Raw genomic sequence first — 22,709 nt, 5'->3', positions numbered from 1 at the left:
ACTGAAAATCCTCAAATAAACTATTGCTCTGTAGAAAGTCACACAGCTGTTTAGCAACTGCTTTCTCCAGAACCTTAGAGAGAAATGGAAGGTTAGATATAGGTCTATAGTTGGCTAAAACATCCGGATCAAGTTTGGGCTTTTTCAGAAGAGGTTTAATTACAGCTACTTTAAAGTACTGTGGTACATAGCCTGTTGATAAAGATAGATTGATCATATGTAGTATAGAAGTGCTGACTAAGGGTAAAACATCTTTAAGCAACCTAGTCGGGATGGGGTCTAAGAGGCAGGCTGATGGTTTAGATGAAGAAATTATTGAAGTTAGTTGGTAAAGATTGAGGGAAGCAAAGCAGTCTAAACATATATCTGGTTTTATAGCTGTTTCTAAGGTTCCTGACTTAAGAGATAAGTCGGTGCCAGTTAAAGGCAGGTCTTGGTGAATTTTGTCTCTAATAGCTAGAATTTTATCATTAAAGCTCATGAAGTCGTAACTACTGAGAGCTATGGGAATACTTGGCTCAATAGAGCTGTGACTCTCTGTCAGCCTGGCTACAGTGCTGAAAAGAAACCTGGGGTTGTTCCTATTTTCCTCTATTAATGATGAGTAGTACGCTGCTCTGGCATTACGGAGGGCCTTCCTATGAGTTTTAAGACTATCTTGCCAAATTAAATGAGAATTTTCCAGAACGCCAATTCCTCTCAAGTTTCCGCGATATTTGCTTTAATTTGCGAGTTTCAGTATTATACCATGGAGCTAACCGTCTTTGTTTTAGTATTTTCTTTTTTAGAGGGGCTACAGAGTCGAGTGTCATTCGCAGCGAGCCTGCAGCACTATCAACAAGATGATCGATTTGGGAGGGACTGAAATTAGCATAGGAGTCCTCCGTTACTTTGTGACTTGATAATGAATTTAGAGCTGATGGAATCGCATCCTTAAATTTAGCTACAGCACAATTAGACAGACATCTTGTATAGAAATTTTTGCCCAATGGCGTGTAGTTCAGCAATACAAACTCAAAAGTTATCAAACAGTGGTCGGACAAAGAGGGATTCTGTAGGAACACCACTAAATGTTCAATTTCAATACCGTATACCAAAACAAGGTCGAGGGTGTGGTTAAAACAGTGAGACGTTTCATGAACACACTGAGAGAAGCCAATGGAATCTAACAGAGAGATAAACGCAGTACTGAAGCTGTCATTCTCATCGTCCACATGAATATTAAAATCCCCTACAATAATAACTTTGTCCGTTTTAAGGACTAAAGTTGACAAAAACTCTTTAGTTTAGGTTTAGAGCTGATTAGTAGGGTAGAGTCGAAGATAGCTGCAACTCCACCTCCTCGGCCTGTGCCTCGAGGAATGTGAGTGTTAATATGACTGGGAGGAGTGGATTCATTTAGGCTAACATATTCTCCATCACCCAGCCAGGTTTTAGTAAGACAAAATAAATCAATATCATAATCTGATATTAGTTCATTTACTAGTTCACCTTTAGAAGAGAGAGATCTGATGTTTAAGAGTCCACATTTAACTCTCCGATTCGTTTGCATTATTGCTCTTGTGGTTTTAATTGTATGAGGTTTTTATGCACAGCTCCTCTTCTGTTTACCTTTTTTAAATAATTTCGATGGTCGGGGGGCAGACACCGTCACTATAGGATTTTCATTAAGTAACTCCTGAAGTGGAGGAGCAGAGAAGTGTGTTAGACTGCGACTCTGCGTAGGGTTTTGGGTGGGTAACTGCTTTATTAAAGAATTAGAAGGGCAGAGAAGTGTGTGCACTGAGGACACACTGAATGTTATTATACTTTGTATGTAGTGTAGTACGAACCTAACTACAGCCTTCTCACCTTTTGTAGTTTGAATCTAATAAAATCTACAAAAACACACATGAATGCAGTTGTTTTGCCTACACCAAACAACCCAGACAAGGTTTTGAAGGCTATACTTAAAGCAAGACATGAAACGGTCATAACCTCTTCTATTTTTTATTTTATTCTGTTCTTTTCTGCTTTTCTGCAGATTCCTAAATGTAACATCAAATGTGAACAGAGTAGAAAAATCTGATCACAAGTGGTTAATGAAGTTTTAATTTTAGAACCATTATGAAAGCTGTAATGCATATCAAGTGAATCAAGACAAAATGCTGCGTAAGAGATACTGCGAGCAAAGTCAAGTTACACAACATTGGACACTTAAAACTACTGTAATCCTGTAGAGTGTAGACCTTGGACAAGTAGATCAGGAATAAAGCACAGCTTTAGTTTGGTGCTCTGGTGTTACATTTGTGGTTTGTATTCTGTCTTTAATTACCTTGCATTTCTTCTGTTGATCCAGCATGTTACTCTGATGGGGATAGATGAGCTCCACACCTCATGGCTGAACAGTACTGAGTGGAGAATGAGTAAGTGGGGACAGCTATTACTGCAGGAAAGTAATGATCTGTATTTATGTGGTCCTGTCATCTTTATCCCCATCATTTGGTCTGTTTTGGTCTTTCTTCACAGATAAACCAGTGGGCGGATTGAATGAGAGGGGCGGGAAGAATCCTTTTCAGAGCTCCTCACCTCCTTTAATGAGGAAATACAGGCAAGTGGTCCACTGTCATGGTCAGCCTACTATTTGCTGTAAATATACATATAGGGCTGCATAACCATCAGTATCACCTTTTGACAATGCTTGCTAATATACATGACCTTTCTGAATCCAGCGGGGCAGCACTGTCTGCAGGGCTCCCTGACAGGGGGAAGGACAGGGAGAGGAGAGGCTCCCTCCAGCTGCTGCCCTCCAGACCTGCTCTGAGGGTGGGAACCGCTAATCCTGATCCAGCCTGCAATGTCTTTGGACACAACCGTTGCTACAAGCCCAGTCTGACCGTGGAAGAGGTAAAACACTTCATTATTTGGCTTTATGTAAGGATACTTTATAAGCCTGCATTGTTTGTACAGTTTTTAGGAATTTAGAAGTTTTATTGCCACAATATGCCTGATTTATTGTGCTAAATGTATAACCTGACTGATATTAAATTTCTGAAGCTGACACTTTTATGAATATTTGGGAGTTTGAAAAAGTATAATGATTCCTGGCGATGGTTGATTGGTGCTTCTTTACTGAAATTAATGCATTTCAGCATTCAGATCACTTAATGTAGTTTTAAGTTATATTTATCAAGAGAATTAGGGGTGCAACGGATCACAAAACCCACCATTTGGATCATATTCTGGCTCTGATGTAGCTGCCTCTCTCTGTCTGTAGTCAGTCTGTAGTCTTGCTCAATGTCCCGCCCACATCTGATTGGCTATATGTCACAAGCAATATCCTATCAACCCTGATGGCGGCTGTGCCACAGATGGGGAAAGAGACTGAAGCTGCAATGGTGAGCGAGCAGAGCTGTGTGTCGAAAGGAAGGCAGCACATATTACTGAAGCAGCAATAAACACAATCTAATCTGTTTCTATGATGAAAAGCAACCAGTGTCCCAGTTACACCACTGAAAAATCGCAGCATACTGGATTTCACAGTTCACCTGTGTGCAGAACTGGCAGGGTATCCATACAGATCATGAATCATCTACGATCCGTTACACCACTAAAGAGAATCACCTCATAATACCACTTTATTATGCATTAGACTCTGTACCGCTCAGCTGTGTCAGTTATTATGTGTTCTCCCTTTTTAGACTATAAAGCAGAACAATAAGGAGCACTACAGGCGCTTGCTGGAGATGGTGACGGAGAAATACAGCAAAAGCCAACCACTACCATTCAACCAAACAAAACCGCAAAAGTATAACCCCATTATTCATGTGGCGATTTGGGAAATTTCATCAACATCCATTTAATAACATACTCTCGAACATGAGCTGATTGGTCATCTCATAACCTTTTCTCCTTTCTCTCACAGTGAGTTGCTATCACAGGGTGATCACAAAAGTGCTGCTTCAGGAAAAGCCTTTGAATCAGTGCCCAGGAAGATGGGATACACAGGTAAGCCGCCTCTGTACACTCTTCAGTGCAGAAGAAACCGATCTGAATCTGCAAATGTATTTGCTTATTTAAGTGATGCTTTTATTTTACAGTTGCAGGTAATTACCTCCTACTATTTTGGGGCATTGTTTTTAATAGATTTAACAGATTTGTTAAATAAACATCCATTTTCCTATTACACAGTCAACTGATTAAAACCAGGTTGAATATGTTGTAATGAATCTACTCTGCTCGACTGACACTCCTTTTTGCACAGCTGCCCCAAGTGTGTTTACATGGAGAAATGCATCTGCAACCAAGGACAGGTAGGTGTAGTATGTCTGCGTATGTGTTTGTGTCATGTATATTTGTGAATTCTGATTGTTTTACTAAGTTACTTCTCTATGATTAATCTCCAGGCGTGGTAACTTGACCTTTAGTAAGACGTTCAGTGGAGCCTTTGAGGACACACAGCCTGGTAGATGTGCAAAGGTAGTCATTTCTCTGGCTCTTTTGTGACATGTCAAAGCACTCATGAAGTTATAATTGTATTAATGTATTGTTTCTGTAATATGTTGGAGCAGAAACAGGGAGCAGAGTTGGATCTTTCTACAGAAGTTGCTACTCGCCTCAGTCTAGTGGACAGAGAGACTCCTGCCATCAGTCTCCCTGACACACATTCTGCACACACAGCACATACAAGGCACAGCGATGAGGACATACCTCGGCTGACCAAGGTGAGATTAGCTAGGAGTTAGGTGTAATCACTGTGTTCAAGAAAGCTTGGATACAGTTTGTTTCATTTCATGTATTCATTGTCTTTGTGTGTAGGAAATGGCTGCAGAGGTGAGTTGTGCTCTAGCTCAGAGTGATCCCAACCTGGTTCTTAGCGCGGCATTCAAGCTTCGCATCACACAGAGAGACTTGGCCACACTGCAGGAAGGAGGCTGGCTCAACGATGAGGTATGTACTAAGGCAACATCCACACTACTTTTAAAATGCAGACCTTTTGCTACATTTGCACCTCCCGTCCAGACTAAAACGGCAAATCTGAAGACCTAAAACGGGGAAGTTTGAAAACGCTGCTTACCCCATTTATGTTTTAAAACTCTGGGGTAGAGTATTCAGTTTTTCCCACAGATTGACAGTGTAACTGTGGTGGGGAGGCTACAGCTGTTTTCCAAAGTTAACATAGCTCTCATTATTAGCTAGGATCCTTACATGCTTGCTAATAACTGTTTTGAAGATGGGTCTCCAACATTGACAGCATTGTGTTGGACAGCTTTGTGCAGCGGTGTTTATGATACCAACCTGTCTTATTAGTCACACAAAGCAAAAACACAATGCTACAGACTATATTGTTTATGTTTTGTATTTTTATTAAAATATTTTTTTCTGTGCAAATAACACTTGTACTGTGCATGTCGCCGCTATATTTGCTTTGCAAGAACTCCTGGTCTGTGTTCCACCGCTAAAGTTGCTTTGTAGTCTCGTTTTACTTTCAGAAACGATTCCACCTAGTTGTCGTTCTAGGCACTTCCTGTTTACATTGGACCATTAGATGTGTGTTTTCAGCTCTGCTCTGAACCGCTTGAAAACAGCTCGTTTGTAGTCCAGCCTTCACTTCCTTTACTTGTGACGTCACAATGAAAACGAGTCATAAAGCTTGCCAAGCGGCTTGCGGGGTCAGGCACGCCCTCAAACCAAGCTAGTCTGAGCGGAGGTCCTTTGGCTTGACTGGCCTTTGTCTGGTTTTCCTTTGTAGAAATGTTGTACCTGTACCTCCTTCCAGGTACTTTTTTTCTTATCACCTCACCTCCGTTGAGTTTCCAAGCAAGCTGAGGGATACTAAAATGTAAGGTGAAAACACAACAGACTGCTGATTGGTCAGAGAGAATCACTATTCACTGCATCATCATTGGGTGCACCAGACAGATTTTGAATATTGACAGTTTTACGAGAAGTGATGGCGGAACAAAAATGTGCTTGAATGTTTTCGGAGTTGAGGAGCTCAGCAAGTGGCTGCGGGGGAAGCGTGTGCCAACCCGCGGGAGGAGCGTGTGAGGCTGGCCAGCCGCCCGCTCACAGAGCATTCTGCTCCCACCGTCACACAGACCGCTGCAGCAACAACGGCAGAGGAAAACACAGCTGGGAGGTTTTCATACCGCTTATCTGTCTTTACATTCTGAGTAATGTTGAAACGTTTTAACTTGAAAAAGAGAAAGCTGTGTGGATTGCTGGTGTGTGTGTCGCATTGAACATTAACGTTATGTCGGGGCAGTTGTGTGTGGTGTCGCTATGACAAGCTACGTACTATCTCTGGGTACTACCTGCAATGGAAAACGGAGCAGGGCCGAGTAGAGTCGAGTCTATCGATTTGCGCTATGGTAGCTTTTTTCAGCAAGGCAGCATAGATTGTCAGAACACCGGAAACAGTTCAACGTTTAGTCCTAATGGTAAGATGTGAAACAATGATGTTGTGGACTGGTAATAACTTATACCATCTGCTAGGTTACGGTCGCAGTCTGAAGAGTCTTTGATTTGGATCACACTAACTTGTTTCTTACGACCCGCCCTTCTCTGCTTCTGATTGGCTAGTAGTCCTTACCTGGGAACTGCGCATGTGCAACTCCCAACAAAGACTTTGTACAAGTAAGATGCATCACTCTGTAGCTCAAGAGCGGAGCGTACAACACACAGGGTGAAAAGAGGAGCTGCAGCAATGTGCAGTATGAGGAAAAATATGGTGTTTTTTGAAAATTAAACCATGTAAACCTGTTCTGGTACAACCCCTAAATAAGATTTTGAACCTGTAAATGAGCATAATACCACCTGTTTAAAACTTGTGTAGTAGTAGTGTGAATGTAGCCTAAGAGTGTGAAGACAGTTTTGAGTAAGTTTAGTCATTCATTTCTATGAAATACTATCATTGCAATCATGCAATTTATGTGTTTTATGTTAATTATTGCTTTTAAATAAAAAAATAAATTTGCTATTTGTTGAAGTTTTGTTAGATTGGCAAACGCTTCTTGTTGTTCAGGCAACTTTGTCATATTCCTTCACAATGCCTCTGCAAGTGTTACATCACGTTTGTGGTGTTGGAGCCTCTGCTGCTTCCAATGAAAATGTAGAGCATATCCATGGAAACAAAGGTTGAGTGACCTGCTTTTTCAAATTAGCATTGCAAAATGTGGTTAATACAACTGAAACTCAGTACCATTCCTCTTACTATTCTGTTTACACAATATTGTGTTGGTGACAATACAATTAGTGAAAGCCTAAGGCAACAGAGATAATGAATCGTATTTAAGATCTAATGCATGCATTGAGGACATGTTGACGTTTGACCAATGTCTACTTTTAAACATGTATTATATTGTGCTTCTTTTGTTTCCTCTAACAAAGGTGATTAACTTCTACCTCTCCCTGGTCACGGAACGGTGCTCTAGCGAGGCAACAGCACTAAAAGTCTACGCGTTCAGCACATTCTTCTTCCCTAAGCTGCGGGGTGGAGGAGGTGGGCAGGCAGGAGGACACACTGCTGTGAAGCGCTGGACCAAGGCTGTCGACCTTTTCCTTTACGACCTCATCCTGGTACCTCTGCATCTGGGCGTCCACTGGGCAATGGCTGTGAGTCAGAAGCATAAGTCTAGATTTATTATTTGAGGTTTGATAATCCCTGAAATACTCACTTTAAGATTGTAAGTATTTCCTCTTTGTGATCAGTGTCAAAAGTCTCGTATATTTTAACCTTTTTCTCTGTGACTCTCATTCAAGGTGATTGATTTAAAGTCAAAGACAGTGAAGTCATATGACTCAATGGCCCAGAGACATGATGACATCTGTAGTCTTTTACTGTGAGTCCTCATTGTACTCTTAAGCTTCAGTTATTTGGCTATTTTAAGTGCTTTTTCCATATATTGCCCTTTAGTTAATGGCATCATTGTGCTTATTTTCCAGAATGTACCTTAAAGAGGAGCACAAAATAAAGAAAGGCAGAGAGCTTGACAGCCCCAAATGGACCATTGGAAGCTTAAGGGCCTCTGTAAGTCAAACTTAGATGAATGACATATCACTAAATTGAATTTATTTTTATTGTGAGACTAATGTTTTGTACACTGTTCATGCCTCCTATAGGAGATTCCCCAACAAAAAAATGGCAGTGACTGTGGCGTTTTTGCCTGTAAATATGCTGACTATATCGCAAAAGGAAGGCCTCTCGCCTTTAAACAGGTATTCACCTAATATAGTAATACTTTTTTGTTTCATTTTATCTTTTTTTATATAAATACTGAAAGTAACATTTGCCTCCTCTACAGTGCCACATGCCTCTCTTCAGGAAGTTAATGATTTGGGAAATCCTCAATCAGAAGCTGCTATAGGGGATCGCAACAATCTCCATTAACTGCCTAACAGCAGCGACTTTCTCAGTGGGGGGCAACACCTGTGTACAGTAACATGGTGAAGAAAAAGAACTGAATGGGCCAAAGAAGTGGACTTCATTGACTGAAACCTTACCCAGTCTAGCTGTTCTGGTCAAACACTATTCTTAAGAGTTGGTTATGTTCTTTTCCCATCAGGGACGTATTAATATTTTGTAATCTCTGAGTTGTAATTGGAGACATTATCTGGATGCAAGAAGTGTATGAGTTACACAAGTTCTGGCACTACTGACTGAATGGGTATTATTTTATTTTTTTTCAATTGACTTTGGATTGTTTGAATTTCTGCCTGAAGTGCCTTCTGCCCACTGACACTGAGCTAAACCTTTTCTGTTGTATATTTTAGGAAATTAATTGGTCAAAGACAAATTAAAAGTCAGTTATGAGGAGTTTGACTCAGAATTAATTGAATTAGTGTTGCAGGTCAGTGTTATTTTGATGTCATTTGGATGTTCCCCTCTCTCCCAATTGTGATCATCAGAGGACCGCAACTTACTACAAGCTATTTATGAAACGCAATCTTAAGAAATACAGACAATGAAAATCAAAATACCTCTTTTCCAGTCCCTTTTTCAGAAAGAAAAATGCATGGTTGAGTGCTTGTAGTATGTTTGTTTTGCTATTATATATATTTATGACTTGACTGGATGAGAAAGTGTTTTTGGAGTATGTATAGTTTGTTTTTTTTCTCCATGAGCGGAGCATAAATAGTTGTTTCCTCATACGTAACATAAGGCGCTGTTAGGATTGTGAATCTTTACCATGAGCATACTGCAAGAGTCTTAGGGCTATTACATTGGCTTACAGTATAGTATACTGCATAGCAAACTACTGTACACATGTGCATGTTGGAGTTCATGCTTTTAAAAATGTGATTTCTGTAATAAAGTATTCAATTTTTTAAAATTGGAGTTTGATATATTAAATGATTCATAAGGTGCTACTAGAGGGTTCATCTGGAGCTGGATGGTATGACCTCAAATCTATTAGATGGACCTTTTATTGATCCCAATAGGGGGAATTGTATTAGACACAGCAGTCAAGTGAATGTGTTTGGTTTTTTCAGATAGCAATAATATACAAAAAATGTGCTAAATTGTCACATTAACTTGAGTATTAGAAAATATACCTTCTTGGTTGTCTGCTGCAGCAGGGATTGTAATGAAAACTGGTGAGCAGTCATGCAAACAGTGTACAGATTGTGGTTTGGATTTGGTCATTTAATCAGATTAATAGAGGTCATCATATTTGAAGAGTCCGTAATGCTGTGCATGAGCAGCAGCCACTCAAAACACAGATGCCACACTTTGGTATTAATTGATACCATGACTAATATTTAGACCCAAGTGGTTTAACAGAAGAAATCAAATAATTAATTGAGTGTTATTAAAACATATGGCAATACATGGCATTAACCTGCAGTAAAAAGTGCATCTTTGTATTGCTTACAATGGCCCACTGTGTATTTGTATTGTTATTGAAAGTAATAAAGAAATAGAAATAATACCAAAGCCATAGACCCATACTTTTAAAGTAAAGAAAAGGTTGGCACAAAGCAACAATGTAAAGTCCCAAGTTATTACTAATCTGCCACTGCTTATTGGGAACAGCTGTATGTCTGGGTCTGCTATATCTTTTAGTCAAACAACGTTTTGTTAGAATAAATCTATGTAGGAGCCCTGTAGAATGTGCAGTATCCATGGAAGATATTTAAAATGACCAGGTATGATGAAATGTGCCAATGTGCAATATGTTTGGACAACACAAATCCAAACTCTGGAGTAACGCACATGTAAATAACTGCCACATTGTTTTGTTTTTCTTTTACACATAGATCGATAATTATTTTCAACTTGCATATTTATTCCATAATTATATATTTTTAAATCTATTTATCTCAGGTGTATGTTTATGTCTAGCACCTAATCACGAATATTGGCAATGAAGCCGTTTCTGATTGAGACGACGCTTTTATTGTGAAAATCAGACCGGAACACGACGACGACCTCTCAACGTTTCCAGAGTTAGCTCATTCAGATCAAACCGGTTTGCTTTGCGGTAAATTCGGCATGAGATTAAATTAAATCAGTCGTTAAAGCTAGTGCATTACGTATTTTATACACACACCTGCTGTGTAGTTACAGTAATATGAGCGACAACGAGAAAGATTTCAGGGAGCAGGTGAGTTATGATTATAAGTTAAGAAAATAACTGTTTGAAAGACGTTACGCTTGCTAAGGTTAGCTAGCTAACTTTACTGTTAGCTGCGTTTGTAGGTCGGTTAATGGAACAAATTTCGAAATTGAAGGAAGTCTGTTCTATACAAGGCTAATCGTAGTGAGTCTGGTGAGTAACCAAAAGAGTACTTAGTGTATTTTAGTTCAATGTTTAAAACGATGGTCGTAACGTTAGCTAACGTTACAGCATGCGGCCTACAAAGCGTAACGTTAGTAGTCAGGAGATGTGGCCGCCGCCTGGCCATGCTACTTTCATTTTACCGCTAATTTGCTTCTTAACGTTTACGTAACGTAATCTATTAAAATATTGACTACTAGTTAGCATTAAATGAAAGTGACTATTAGTCAATATTTACCTTACATATCTGACTGTTCAGCTAGTATAAATCGGTATATAGTAACGTTATTTAAGGACCAACCAGGACCATTTCAAGCTAACATTAACGTGTATTCAGCTAAATTAATCTATGTTGTTTCCCTGGTTTTGCTGTTTTTCTTTGTACCTTTTGGTTCTTACAGAAACCAACATGCCTTACCACCCTGTTTGTTCTTTGTTAAGGTTGAGGTTGGAAGAAAGAAAAAGGCGGAAGACGTTTCAGATGTGAAGTTATTAATATTTGAAGCTGATGGTGTTGATGCATGCTAATGTATTGGATGCTGAAAAGAAGCGATCAAGATCTGTCCCCACTACTAGTGTTGTAATGGCAGATGGTAAATGGGGGAAGAGGAGGAAAAAAGAAGTCATAATGTCAAACAGAAGAAAGAAGAAATGAAGGGTTGTTTTGAAGTAATGAAGTTAAAGAAGTTATGAAGTTAAGATCAGAAGTTTACCAGGGTATGAGTAATTTCCTAACAGCCTGCTATGTTATTACTCTATTTCATCCTGTTTCTTTCTCTTAAGCATGCACATTTTTTTCCTCTCTATCAGAAACATCACTGACCAATCCCTTAATAGATTTTTTAAGAGTAATTATATGCAATATGTATTTCAGCTAAATTAACTATAAATATTTGTTGCAATGTGTGACCTTTTTATATAATCAAATTAAATATTTTGTGTCAAACCTGTTAAACACCAAAATGAGGTGAAGTCCTTCTGAAAGGGGCATGTAGAGGGCAATCGCAGTTACCTCCTGGCCCTTTTTTTGTTGTTTGGCACACACTTGGCTTTAAAATGTTTCTTACCATAGTGTCTGGTCTGTCCAGGACTCACGGCCTGGCTCAAGGAGCGCATCCCCTCGGGGCTCGGCAAAGTCCACCAGCCGCTCACCAGCACGCTCCAAAGATGGCTCCCGCCGCTCCAGGTCCAGATCGCGTTCTCGATCCAGATCCAAATCCAAATCCAGGTAAGATGGGTTTCTGTTCTCGTGTGCATATTCTGATGGTGTTTTCATAGTTAGGTTGCGACACGTGGGCGTAAAGGCTACATTTCTGAAGCTGTTGAGTGCGTGTGACACAAGTAAATTATGCACTCAGTTAAGTTTGTGTCTATCCCCAGGTCCCGTTCCCATCGAAGCTCACGCAGGCACTACTCCCGATCTCGCTCCCGTTCCCACCGACGACGTTCCAGGAGCCGTTCTCGTAGCTGGGAGTACCGCCGGCATAGGAGCCATAGCCGCTCCCCCATGTCAAATCGTCGCAGACACATTGGCAACAGGGTATTTATTTAATTATTAGTTGTTTTCTGTTTCTAGATTTCATGTTGATTTCATGATTGATAATGAGTAAAATCCCTTAATCCAATCTTTGGGAATTTCACGACAAAAATATTTAAAATGTAAGTCATATTTAATTCCAAACAAAACTGTCACATCATAAATACAATGTACTCTGATTTGCAGTTATGTGGCAGGTCATATGCTCACAGTATTTTTACAGTCCTCCTCTTTTTACTCTCGCAGGCCAACCCAGACCCCAACAACTGTCTGGGTGTTTTTGGACTGAGCCTGTACACCACTGAGCGAGATCTGAGGGAGGTTTTCTCTAAATACGGCCCTCTGAGTGAGGTCAACATTGTGTATGACCAGCAGTCGCGTCGATCAAGAGGCTTTGCCTTTGTCTACTTTGAAAACTGTGAGGACTCCAAGGAGGTATGGCCAACACGTTTTATAAAATGCATATATAATGTTTACTCTTTAACACCAGCAAATCATTTTTTATTACAAGTATGTGAATAGTTTAGGGTTCATGTTAAATAAGCAATTTTAAATCTCACTTGTGGTGGGTGGTTTTTTTTTTTTTTTTTTTTTTTTTTTTTTTTTGTTGAGAGAGTAGCGTGTTTACTGACACTAGAAGAAGACTGAAAGTGAAATGTAACTTTTTTTGGTAGCATTAATGTATTATGATGCAGTTTACTGGCGAAGCGTGTATAACTACAGTCCAGACTTGAGTGTCAGCTAGCAGTGACATCCATCATATAAATGGGTTCAGTGTGGGTTGAAAATGCATCCAGTAGACAAAGTCTTACACATCTCTGTATTAAAGAAGTTTTGGTCTCTAATGAATTGGAATCCACTGGAAGTCTACTTAAATTGTGTGTTTTTAGGCCAAGGAGCGTGCTAACGGAATGGAGCTTGATGGGCGCAGGATCAGAGTGGATTTCTCTATTACAAAACGAGCCCATACTCCCACTCCTGGAATCTACATGGGACGTCCCACATAGTGAGTCTTTCTTAACAAGGCAGCTTTGTTTTTTAACAGCAGTGGGGTTTTCCTGAAGCTATTGTGTGTGGTGTCTCCTAACGTGTCATTAAACTTTATTCTGTGTTTTACAGCGGTGGTAGCGGTGGTGGTGGAGGCGGTGGTGGAGGCGGAGGCAGTAGTAGCGGTGGTTCATCGCGGCGTGCCTCGAGGGACTACGACAGGGGCTACGACAGAGGCTATGACAGAGGTTATGACCGTGATTATGATCGCTATGATGACCGAGAATACAGATCATACAGGTGAGTTATTTTTCCTGTAGACTTTTTGGGCCAGTATCTCATTTGAGTATCATATAAGAATACTTTTAGTTTTTTAGTATTATTTAAATATCAAAAGTAAATATGGCTGAAAGGTGCCAAATTTCTTTCAAATAAAATGTGATCTAATTTTTTGAATTTTATTCGCAAATAATTCTAGTTCACTGAGTGATCTAACCATGTGTAACTTTAAAGTTTTGTTTTTTCCCCTACAGACGCAGATCTCCGTCTCCTTACTATAGCAGGGGGTACCGCTCACGATCCCGGTCACGGTCCTACTCGCCACGTATGTTTAAACTATATTTGTATCATTTTTATTTAATTAATTATGTAACCTTCACACATACTTTGTCACTGGAACAGTTTAGATTATCTGTATAAATCAAATCTGGCACTTAATCTCCTATCCTGTCGTGTTTTTCACAGGTCACTACTGAGCAGCGAGAGAACAGTCAATGACAGATTCAGTGTTATTGCTTGGATGCTTGTCTTCTGTTTTTTCGTTTTTTTTGAGCACATTGTGTATGTGATAGGAATTCTTGATTTGTTTATGTATTAAATGATTAAAACAATTATCCTAAAAATATAGCCTGTCTGAGCCAAACAGTGTCAGCTGTTAATTAATCGTTACCAAATTTGTAGGAAGAAACGTGTAAAATGTGTTTTAAAATGGCAGAACAAAAGTTCATGTTCAAGACATGGGCAGTTCTCTGGATCTGTGTGAAAAACGTATCACTGTTTCATTGGTTAACTTTTCTCATCACTTTTATTAAGATATGTGAAGCCCTTCCAGGTTATCCTTCTAATACCAAACAAACCGAAATCGAAAACTCAAACCTGTTTGGCGGCGATAATTAAACCAAAGGCTGGCTTGTTCGTGCTTGGCTCGACCGACTTGTTTTTATATGAGCAGGATTTTCTGTGGCAGTTATATTACTATTTCTCATTTTGCTGTTTGTATGTAGTTGGTTTCTTAAACTCTCAAGATCCTAGTTTGCTCTTTGAAATGTTTTAAATGCTATGTTTTGTTGTTTTTTTTTAAATTTGGTCTTATTTTTTTTGTTGTTGTGTGTGTTTGTATATAAGCAATAAAAATTACTTTGGTCATTTGCTCTGTTGCTTAGTAATGGTGTGTAGTATACTGTAATGGTCACATTGCCCCATGGAATTAGAGGCAGGAATGCTGCAGGTGTTGTACCATGAAGTCCCATCAAACATTTGGAATTTTTGTTTTGTTTTTCTTGACAGAAATAAAATATTACTGCTTGGATTTCACGCATGCACCCTCATTCGACATCAATCATATTCCATAATCAAGCCTTTTGTGAAATGAGCATTTTTAAAATGTCATTTAAATGTATTAAATAAGCAATTCATCCTGGATACATCAATCAACTGTGTTAGTATAACGTTAGTAGTAGTTTGGGAATGGATACACAGCATATGTCACATGATCCGATGATGGCCTTCAGGCTGCCAATGTACTCTGATGCTGTGTTAATGTCCCATCGGACAACTTGCTTTCTCCCAAATATGGGAGTGTTGTGTTCTGGCAAAAGTTTTTGTTCTAAGATTCAAGGTTTGTTTTTAGTAACAACCGGATTTATGTTTCAACACAAGAAGAAAGCTCAACACTGTTTAACTGAATGAAAATGTGTAAAACTAAGCAAATATATGAAAGGTTGTTTACACATCAATAGACATATACACCTGCCTCGACTCCTCTGCTGGCATATCAGGTGGGAGGAACTAAGACGCTAAGAAAAGGAATCGGGGATGTACAAACTGAGAAATAACAAAAGCCCCAAGGTATAACATACATCCATGCTTGTACTAAGCATGTTCATGAACGCATCTATAAAATGGCGACCTTTAGCGAGTATTTCACCACAGAAAGGCAAGCAGTAAAATAAACTGTAAAGATGTACCCGTTAATTCACAAATGTTACAGCCTCAGAAGACTAGAAATGTATTACAATGAATAAAAATAAAAATGATTACATCAAAAACTTGATTTAATGCAGTCTTGTCAGGTAGCACACCTCTGACATGCCGTGCCAGCTCTCTCTCCGACCAATCACACACCGCCCATGTCAAAACACTTCCGGCTTGCTCTCCAACTTGCCTTTCCGCCGGAGTGGCTGGTGTGCCCAGAGAGCAGAGGAGTGAACACCACGTAGATCATAGGCTAAAAAAAATACATAAAGGTACTTAAAGATACACTTTCTCAGCTTAATAACGTTCAGACTATTTGTAATGACTGGAACAAGCAGAGATAATAAGATAATATCTGTTTAGCCATATTCTGGCTAACAGGAGTGGTTTCAATGAACCACTAGCTAACGTTAGCATGCTGTGTTTGAATGAGCATATGACTGGAGCTGCCTGTACTTGTTTCAGTGGAGCTAGCTCAAGAGGAGTGATAAATGCCATGACCTAGCGTTTAGCTGGATCGAGGTGTTTGTACAAATAAGCCTTGCTTTATTAACATACTTTGACATGGGGTCATGGTGTAACTAGCTTGTTGTTACTCTTGCAGATGCCCCCAAAAAAGGGAGAAGCCCCGAAACAGCCTCCATTGATCGGACGATTTGGAACCTCTCTGAAAATTGGAATTGTGGGATTGCCTAATGTCGGGTATGCACATGTTTTTAATTAATGTTGGTATTTGCAAAGCATGGATGTAATGTGAGTGAGTGGACAAATTGTTGGATTCATCATTCAGGTTTGATGATTGCACTGCTGTTGACACTCTACTGACTCTGTCCACCATAGGAAATCCACCTTTTTCAATGTGCTGACCAAGAGCCAAGCGGCTGCAGAGAACTTTCCCTTCTGCACAATCGACCCAAATGAGAGCAGGGTACCTGTTCCCGATGAGCGATTTGATTTCCTCTGCCAATACCACAAACCAGCCAGGTGTGTGTGTTTGACCTTGTGTCCTGCAGGGCTACAGCTAACAATTCTTTTCACTATTGGCTAAACGATTGTTAGGTACTAACAGTGTTTCCTAAAGCCCAAGATGATGTCCTCAAATGTCTTCTTTTGTCCACAAACAAAATATATTCAGTTTGCTGTCATAGAGGCGTAAAGAAACCAGAAAATATTCACATTTAAGAAGCTGGATTCAGAAAATGTGGGTTTATTTTTTTTTTTTTTTTTTTTAAATAAAGGGCTAAAATTTACCAATCAAATATCAAAGTAGTTTGCAATTAATAGTTGACAGCTAATCGATTTGTATCACTGACTCCTTGTCTGGCTGTTTTTGTCTCTTCAGTAAGGTTCCAGCTTTTCTGAATGTTGTGGACATTGCTGGTCTGGTGAAGGGAGCTCATGCAGGACAGGGACTTGGAAACGCCTTTCTCTCCAATATCAGTGCCTGTGACGGCATCTTCCACATGACCCGTGAGTTGTCATTACTACTTTCTACAGCTGCTGTGTAGTAACAACTGAGTGGACAGGTGTTAGGCGGGCAAGTTAAGAGCCATTACTAGACTTCAGAAAGGAGGAAAAAGGCCCATTTGAGGAATTCACTCATGTTGTGCCTAGGGCTGGGCGATATGGCCAAAAATGTTATCCCGATTAAAAAAAAATTCACAACAATCGATATTTATAATTATCACGATAAATGTCAAATCTGACTGAAAGTTAAAGAAACCAAATGGTTAATGGTGGTTTTAAACTTGTCTTTATGGTCAGAACATGACAAACACTTGATGCCAGTGGATCACTTAACAAATCTGAGGTAGAACATTCAAAACGATTAAGATGAAATCTTTTTTATAACAAATACGCATGCGTAAAATTAAGTAAAATCTTTTTTTAGTCCCTTTTTCCTCAACATAATAAATAACTTTATAGAATGAATTAAATCAAACATTTATTGAACATTTGTTATATTGTTATTGAGGAAAATTATATTGTGAAAATTATAATTTTTGTTTTATTAATTATGATGAGTACTTCTTAATTACTACTAGCTTTTTGGTTTAATTTTATCCAAAAGACTTAAGTCTTAGTATTAACAAAAAAGTTTGTCCGTTGTCAGAAATACTGACTGACCTGTTGGGGGTTTAGGAAGTACATAGTAAACTTTTTAAATGGCTGAAATTTGCCTGTAATGTTATTGAAAGGCTCTCAGATTTCAAAATGTGTGCATATTTGTAACAGGCTGACTGCATCTTACACTGCTCATGTCTTTTAGGCGCGTTTGACGATGAGGATATCATCCACGTGGAGGGTAACGTTGATCCAGTGAGGGACATTGAGATCATCCACGAGGAGCTGCGACTGAAGGACGAGGAAATGATCTCTCCAATCATAGACAAGCTGGAGAAAACTGCTGTGAGAGGAAGTGACAAAAAGCTCAAACCTGAATATGTAAGTAAAGTGTGTCTATTTCACATTTGTGTCACTACTGGGGGGTTAAAGCAGATCTTAATCTGCTATCAGCCTGTATAGATCTTTTAACCTGCTGCTTCTTGCTTCAGGATATCATGTTGAAGATAAAGAACTGGATAGTGGAAGAGAAGAAACACATCAGATTTTACCATGACTGGAACGACAAAGAGGTAAGATGTACAGAATGTATGTGTGTGCGTGAATGCTTTTGTGTGTCTATAAGTGTTTGGTGTAATATTCCTAAACAAAATCACTGGGCTGCTCTACACATCAGTGGAATGTATTCTCAGTTCAGTGCATTAACACGTTTGTTTTCCTATCAAGAAGTCTGTTTCTGTCAGCCTTATTACATCCTCGCATGCTTCATATACTTACGTTTCCTAACTAATTGTGTGATCTTTATTACTTTACATCTTATTTTGTCTTTTGGACACATTTCTGGCATTTTTTTCTTAATGCACGCATTTAAAATGCACATAAAAGTCCAGCGATTGGTAGCCTGGGAACCAGACACATCTGCAAGCTCATGTTTTATTTGCTCCGGCAGATGCAAATTAGTCTGGCGATGCCGGGCTAAGTGACTGGTGTAATTTTGCTTTCACTTTGGACAGAGTAATCTGATTGGTCATTATGGCTTCGGTAGGTTTTGAGACTCTCTGGGTCAAGATGCAAAGTATCACATTAGTACAGCGTCGCCTGAGTGATTCAGTGAACTGAGACCTAAACAGTTTTTTGTTTTCATGATTTGTGCCCTTTTTAAATTCTCTGCACAGATTGAGGTGTTGAACAAATACCTGTTTCTGACATCCAAGCCCATGATTTACCTGGTTAACCTCTCAGAGAAGGATTACATCAGAAAAAAGAACAAGTGGTAGGTTTGCTTTCAGTGCAGGTGGCGGTCCCATGCATCATTTATTTAAGTATGTAGTTATTGTTTAACTTTTAGAATAATTTACCCTGCTGCCTCTTCATTCTCAGGTTGGCGAAAATCAAAGAGTGGGTAGATGCTCATGACCCTGGTTCTCTGGTCATCCCTGTGAGTGGAGCTCTCGAGGCAAAACTGCAGGACATGGAGGAGGAGGAGAGGAATAAGTACTGTGAGGTACAGAAGACGCAGAGGTGAGACAAACACACAATGTGGCAAGAATGTGATAAATTAGGTTTAACTTCCATGTAGGGCTGCAACTAATGACTGTTGTATTTGTCTATAATACTATAAAATGTCAAAATGGTGAAAAATATTTGTGATACTTTCCCTAAGCTCAAGATGGTACTTCTAATTGGCTGCTTTGTCTGACCAACTGTCCAAAATCCCAAAGCGATTACATTGAAATTGATTTTTATTTAAATTGTTTGAGAATCTGGAAGAAGAGAATGTTACGTATTTTTAGATTATAAATGACTTAAAAAGTGAATTGTTGTTAATTATATAAATTTTCTGTTCACTATTGATGAGTACTCATGCCAAGTAAAATAAATGTGCATCAGATTATTTTGGTGAAAGTGGAACAGGGACTATTAGCTTATTGAATGATTAAGTGTCTAATAGGGATGCTATTAGTATGTTCACAGGTAAACATCATTATTTGAGTCAATTGAATGAGTCAATAAGCCTTTTTGACAGGGGACATTTTGACTTGCCAGAGCAGGAAAGGCTGTGCTGTGTCATAACATTAATCATGACATTGTCCCAGGGTGCACAATAGTAGAGCCCTGCCACACTCTTTTTTTTATTATTCTATTAATCACCCCTGTGTTTCCTGCTATGAAAAGTGAAAGTGTCTGCAGTGCAAAAGGCCTTCGAGTTAACTGACACTGAATAATTAAACAATTCTTAACAGAGTATTGAACAATCTTTATTATATCTAAATGTTTTAATCATTGAATGCACCATCATGGCTTCTGTGTGTGTGTGTCTCTGTGTCTGTGTGTGTGTCTGTAGTGTTCTGACCAAAATAATAAAGGCCGGCTATGCAGCACTACAGCTGGAATACTTCTTCACAGCGGGACCAGATGAGGTGCGAGCATGGACCGTCAGGGTAAGTGCTGCGATATGAATAACTTACATTAAGTTTTCATTAACTTCATTATTACTGATAGGATAGATCCTAGACTTAACCGTTTATTTCAAAATCCTCTTATTCTTGCTTATTGTTGTTTGAGAGTGTCATTCACATTTAATTTCTTACATGACATATTCTGTAAAATGTTAAGAATTTTGTCAAAACAAAGTTTACATTATTTAATTTTTGTTAGATATTTATTTTCTTATTTCAAACTGGATGTCCCATTGTTGCCAATGGTATTTGTGGATTTAGATTTTCTTTGTATTTGCAGTGTTAAATCTCAGATGTGGGCAGCAATTTAAAGGTCTAGCATTTTTCACACAGTTTTGCAGAAATTCAAAATTTTAAGTGCATTTCTCTCTCACTAAAGCATTTGCGGCACATTTCTTTAATGTGTAGGTTTTTACTCCTGTTTACATTTTGTTCTTTGTGGCCACCATACATGGCCACATGCTTCATAGTTGTCTTGCAAATTCTGTGAAATTGAGATGCAGAGCATATTGAACATGATTCCTTTGCTTATTTTAATTTTGACATGTTAGCGGTATGTTTTTCTCTAGAGTTGCATAATGTTCGTGGGCAGAATACTGTTGTTAGTATGAGGAGTTGCACTATAATGGCTGTCCATAAAATCCTTCAAAGTGGCAGTGAGTTAAATTTATTTCTGCTTTGTTCTGTTTTGCTCCAACAGAAAGGTTCCAAGGCTCCTCAAGCTGCAGGAAAGATCCACACTGACTTTGAGAAAGGCTTTATCATGGCCGAGGTGATGAAGTACAATGACTTCAAAGAGGAGGGTAGTGAAAATGCAGTCAAGGTGTGTTTTTGTATAGAGACTAATTATAAGCTTGAACTGGCGCACTTTGAGCTTTTTCCTGCCAATAACTAACACCCTTGAGTTCACTTTAAATTTTTTCTCTTTTGATTTCATTCCTTCTTTCACAGGCTGCCGGGAAATACAGACAACAGGGCAGGAACTACATCGTGGAAGACGGGGACATTATCTTTTTCAAATTCAACACACCCAATGCTCCTAAAAAGAAACCATAAAAACCACACAATCACCAGAGGGAGAACTCAGAATCCAGTTTAGTTGTGCCCCAAAGAGCCACACTTTTCATACTTTTCTCTTGAATTCAGAGGATCAACTGATGACCTGGTTGGCCAGAGGTATTTATTCAATTGGCCTCCCAGATTTGGACCAGAATCTATTGAAGTGATTCTATATAAAAACGTTTCCATACTATAATAGCACACATTCCTACCTGAAATCTTTTGAGAATTTTTCTTTGCGGCTCTTTACCAGTCAAACATTTTTGAAAACAATTTATTCCAGCTTCCATGGTCTCAATGAAAAATTGGTATAAATGAACTGAGAACTCGAAATAGCCTAAGATACTATAACAAAACACAAACTGCTTAGTTTTGTAATGGATGCTGTTTTTTAATGCATCAGGCTCAATACTCAAGGCGGTTTTTGTTTTTGTTGCAATTTATCTAACACAATCTTCTATTCCTCTTGAGTAATTACAGCTTCTTTCTGTCATTAGTTGACAGTTACCTTCATGATGACTGCTGATTAATTGGCAAGCTCTTGCGTCATAACACTTTTAATTTGTGCTTTATTACAGGCATGTGTGCTCTCAAACTGTCAAATCCCCTCCTGTATTATAAAACACTTGTAAACAGTGCTACATGAGTTAGAGAAATATACAGCATGTGTTGTCTGCTACTGGTTCCCAATCAGCATTCATTAAGTAAAGGCCGTCTTGAATGAGTTTTAGGTCTTTTTTTCTCCAAAATTAAAACAATTTCTCAGTTCCTCTATGGCTTTTTTTCTAATTGAACTTTCTTTTATGCTTTTTACAATGAAGTCATAACACCATAATTATCACCAAAAAAAGCTATAATATACAGTGTCTGTAAAGGTTTGAGTGGTGCATTGTTTACTAGTAAGAGAAAATGAAAGCCATCACTCAGTGTTGCACTTCAGGCCAGTTCTGTGGGGTATTCTGAAGGTATTGTTATTTTATAATGCGCAAAGCAGGATTCCCTGACAGTGCAGGATCGCTCACCTGAATGGAGAATTATGTTATACAAACTGCTTTTATTGACTTAGTTTTGGCAAGTAAAATGAAACAGACAGACTCTTGACATTATGCCTGCCTAACGAGAAAATGCTTCATTGCAAATCAGCCAAAGGAGCAGCTCTGTTGATCATCTGGACTGTCCGTGCACATTGTTTCACCTCTCCTCGCTGCCGCCACGGTGTGAAAGTCTTTATTTTCAAGAGCAACTAATAAATCTCCCCTCACCACACATCTCACCAAATCGTGAACTAAGATAGGAATCCTGTGAAACTAATAAATATCATCCTCATCAATATGCATGTGTCAATAAAAGGAGACAAACCTGTTGCTGCTTTGTGTATTTTTAAATGTTCCTTTTGTTAGAGGCCACAATGGAAGGTCATGAGGTAATGTGCAGGAATATGAAATCTGAACAATGCCAGTGGATAATCATAGGCTTGTGTGTTAGTGTGATAGTGTTAAATTACAATCAGTTCATAAATTAATATATTTAAACAAGCTATTATTGAATAACTCAATTCATCTTTAAATGAGGCATTAATTGAGTAAA

At 38.9% G+C, this 22,709-nt stretch overlaps 3 protein-coding genes across 7 annotated transcripts in view; all 3 read left to right on the top strand.

The window, feature by feature from the left end:
* The window catches only part of senp2 (SUMO specific peptidase 2), a 14,827-nt gene extending 5,513 nt beyond the window's left edge, over window positions 1–9,314 (top strand). For both annotated transcript variants that reach the window (XM_046063136.1, XM_046063135.1), the window contains exons 4-17: window positions 2,339–2,405; window positions 2,509–2,590; window positions 2,712–2,886; window positions 3,681–3,787; window positions 3,905–3,987; window positions 4,244–4,292; window positions 4,386–4,458; window positions 4,551–4,703; window positions 4,798–4,929; window positions 7,372–7,596; window positions 7,744–7,823; window positions 7,927–8,011; window positions 8,104–8,199; window positions 8,286–9,314. In XM_046063136.1, the coding sequence (XP_045919092.1) occupies window positions 2,339–2,405; window positions 2,509–2,590; window positions 2,712–2,886; window positions 3,681–3,787; window positions 3,905–3,987; window positions 4,244–4,292; window positions 4,386–4,458; window positions 4,551–4,703; window positions 4,798–4,929; window positions 7,372–7,596; window positions 7,744–7,823; window positions 7,927–8,011; window positions 8,104–8,199; window positions 8,286–8,348 (1,470 nt within the window). In that variant the 3' untranslated portion in view covers window positions 8,349–9,314. The remainder of the gene's footprint in view (window positions 1–2,338; window positions 2,406–2,508; window positions 2,591–2,711; window positions 2,887–3,680; window positions 3,788–3,904; window positions 3,988–4,243; window positions 4,293–4,385; window positions 4,459–4,550; window positions 4,704–4,797; window positions 4,930–7,371; window positions 7,597–7,743; window positions 7,824–7,926; window positions 8,012–8,103; window positions 8,200–8,285) is intronic.
* A 1,081-nt stretch (window positions 9,315–10,395) lies between these two features.
* Window positions 10,396–14,875, top strand: LOC123978966 (transformer-2 protein homolog alpha-like). 4 transcript variants are annotated; one of them, XM_046062631.1, is made up of 9 exons: window positions 10,396–10,589; window positions 11,205–11,246; window positions 11,852–11,991; window positions 12,144–12,303; window positions 12,547–12,735; window positions 13,191–13,306; window positions 13,420–13,587; window positions 13,821–13,891; window positions 14,032–14,875. In XM_046062631.1, the coding sequence occupies exons 1-9, from the start codon at window positions 10,557–10,559 to the stop codon at window positions 14,040–14,042; spliced, it is 930 nt and encodes a 309-aa protein (XP_045918587.1). In that variant the 5' UTR covers window positions 10,396–10,556; the 3' UTR covers window positions 14,043–14,875. The 4 variants fall into 4 exon arrangements, with proteins under 4 accessions (XP_045918587.1, XP_045918588.1, XP_045918590.1 ...); XM_046062634.1 differs by having other exon boundaries at window positions 10,465–10,589; window positions 11,205–11,480; XM_046062633.1 differs by having other exon boundaries at window positions 10,466–10,589; window positions 11,205–11,356.
* A 799-nt stretch (window positions 14,876–15,674) lies between these two features.
* Window positions 15,675–22,484, top strand: LOC123978964 (obg-like ATPase 1). The gene is made up of 11 exons (XM_046062630.1): window positions 15,675–15,812; window positions 16,145–16,242; window positions 16,381–16,524; window positions 16,883–17,010; window positions 17,810–17,985; window positions 18,096–18,176; window positions 18,780–18,877; window positions 18,985–19,125; window positions 19,949–20,045; window positions 20,764–20,886; window positions 21,015–22,484. Exons 2-11 carry the CDS (start codon window positions 16,145–16,147, stop codon window positions 21,117–21,119), a joined length of 1,191 nt encoding a protein of 396 aa, XP_045918586.1. The 5' UTR covers window positions 15,675–15,812; the 3' UTR covers window positions 21,120–22,484.
* Window positions 22,485–22,709: the final 225 nt, after the last annotated feature.

The sequence above is a fragment of the Micropterus dolomieu genome, linkage group LG11 (assembly GCF_021292245.1).
Source record: "Micropterus dolomieu isolate WLL.071019.BEF.003 ecotype Adirondacks linkage group LG11, ASM2129224v1, whole genome shotgun sequence".
Taxonomy (NCBI): Eukaryota; Metazoa; Chordata; class Actinopteri; order Centrarchiformes; family Centrarchidae; genus Micropterus; species Micropterus dolomieu.
Note: the sequence above shows the minus strand (reverse complement) of the source record. Positions and strands in the feature narration are given on the sequence as shown.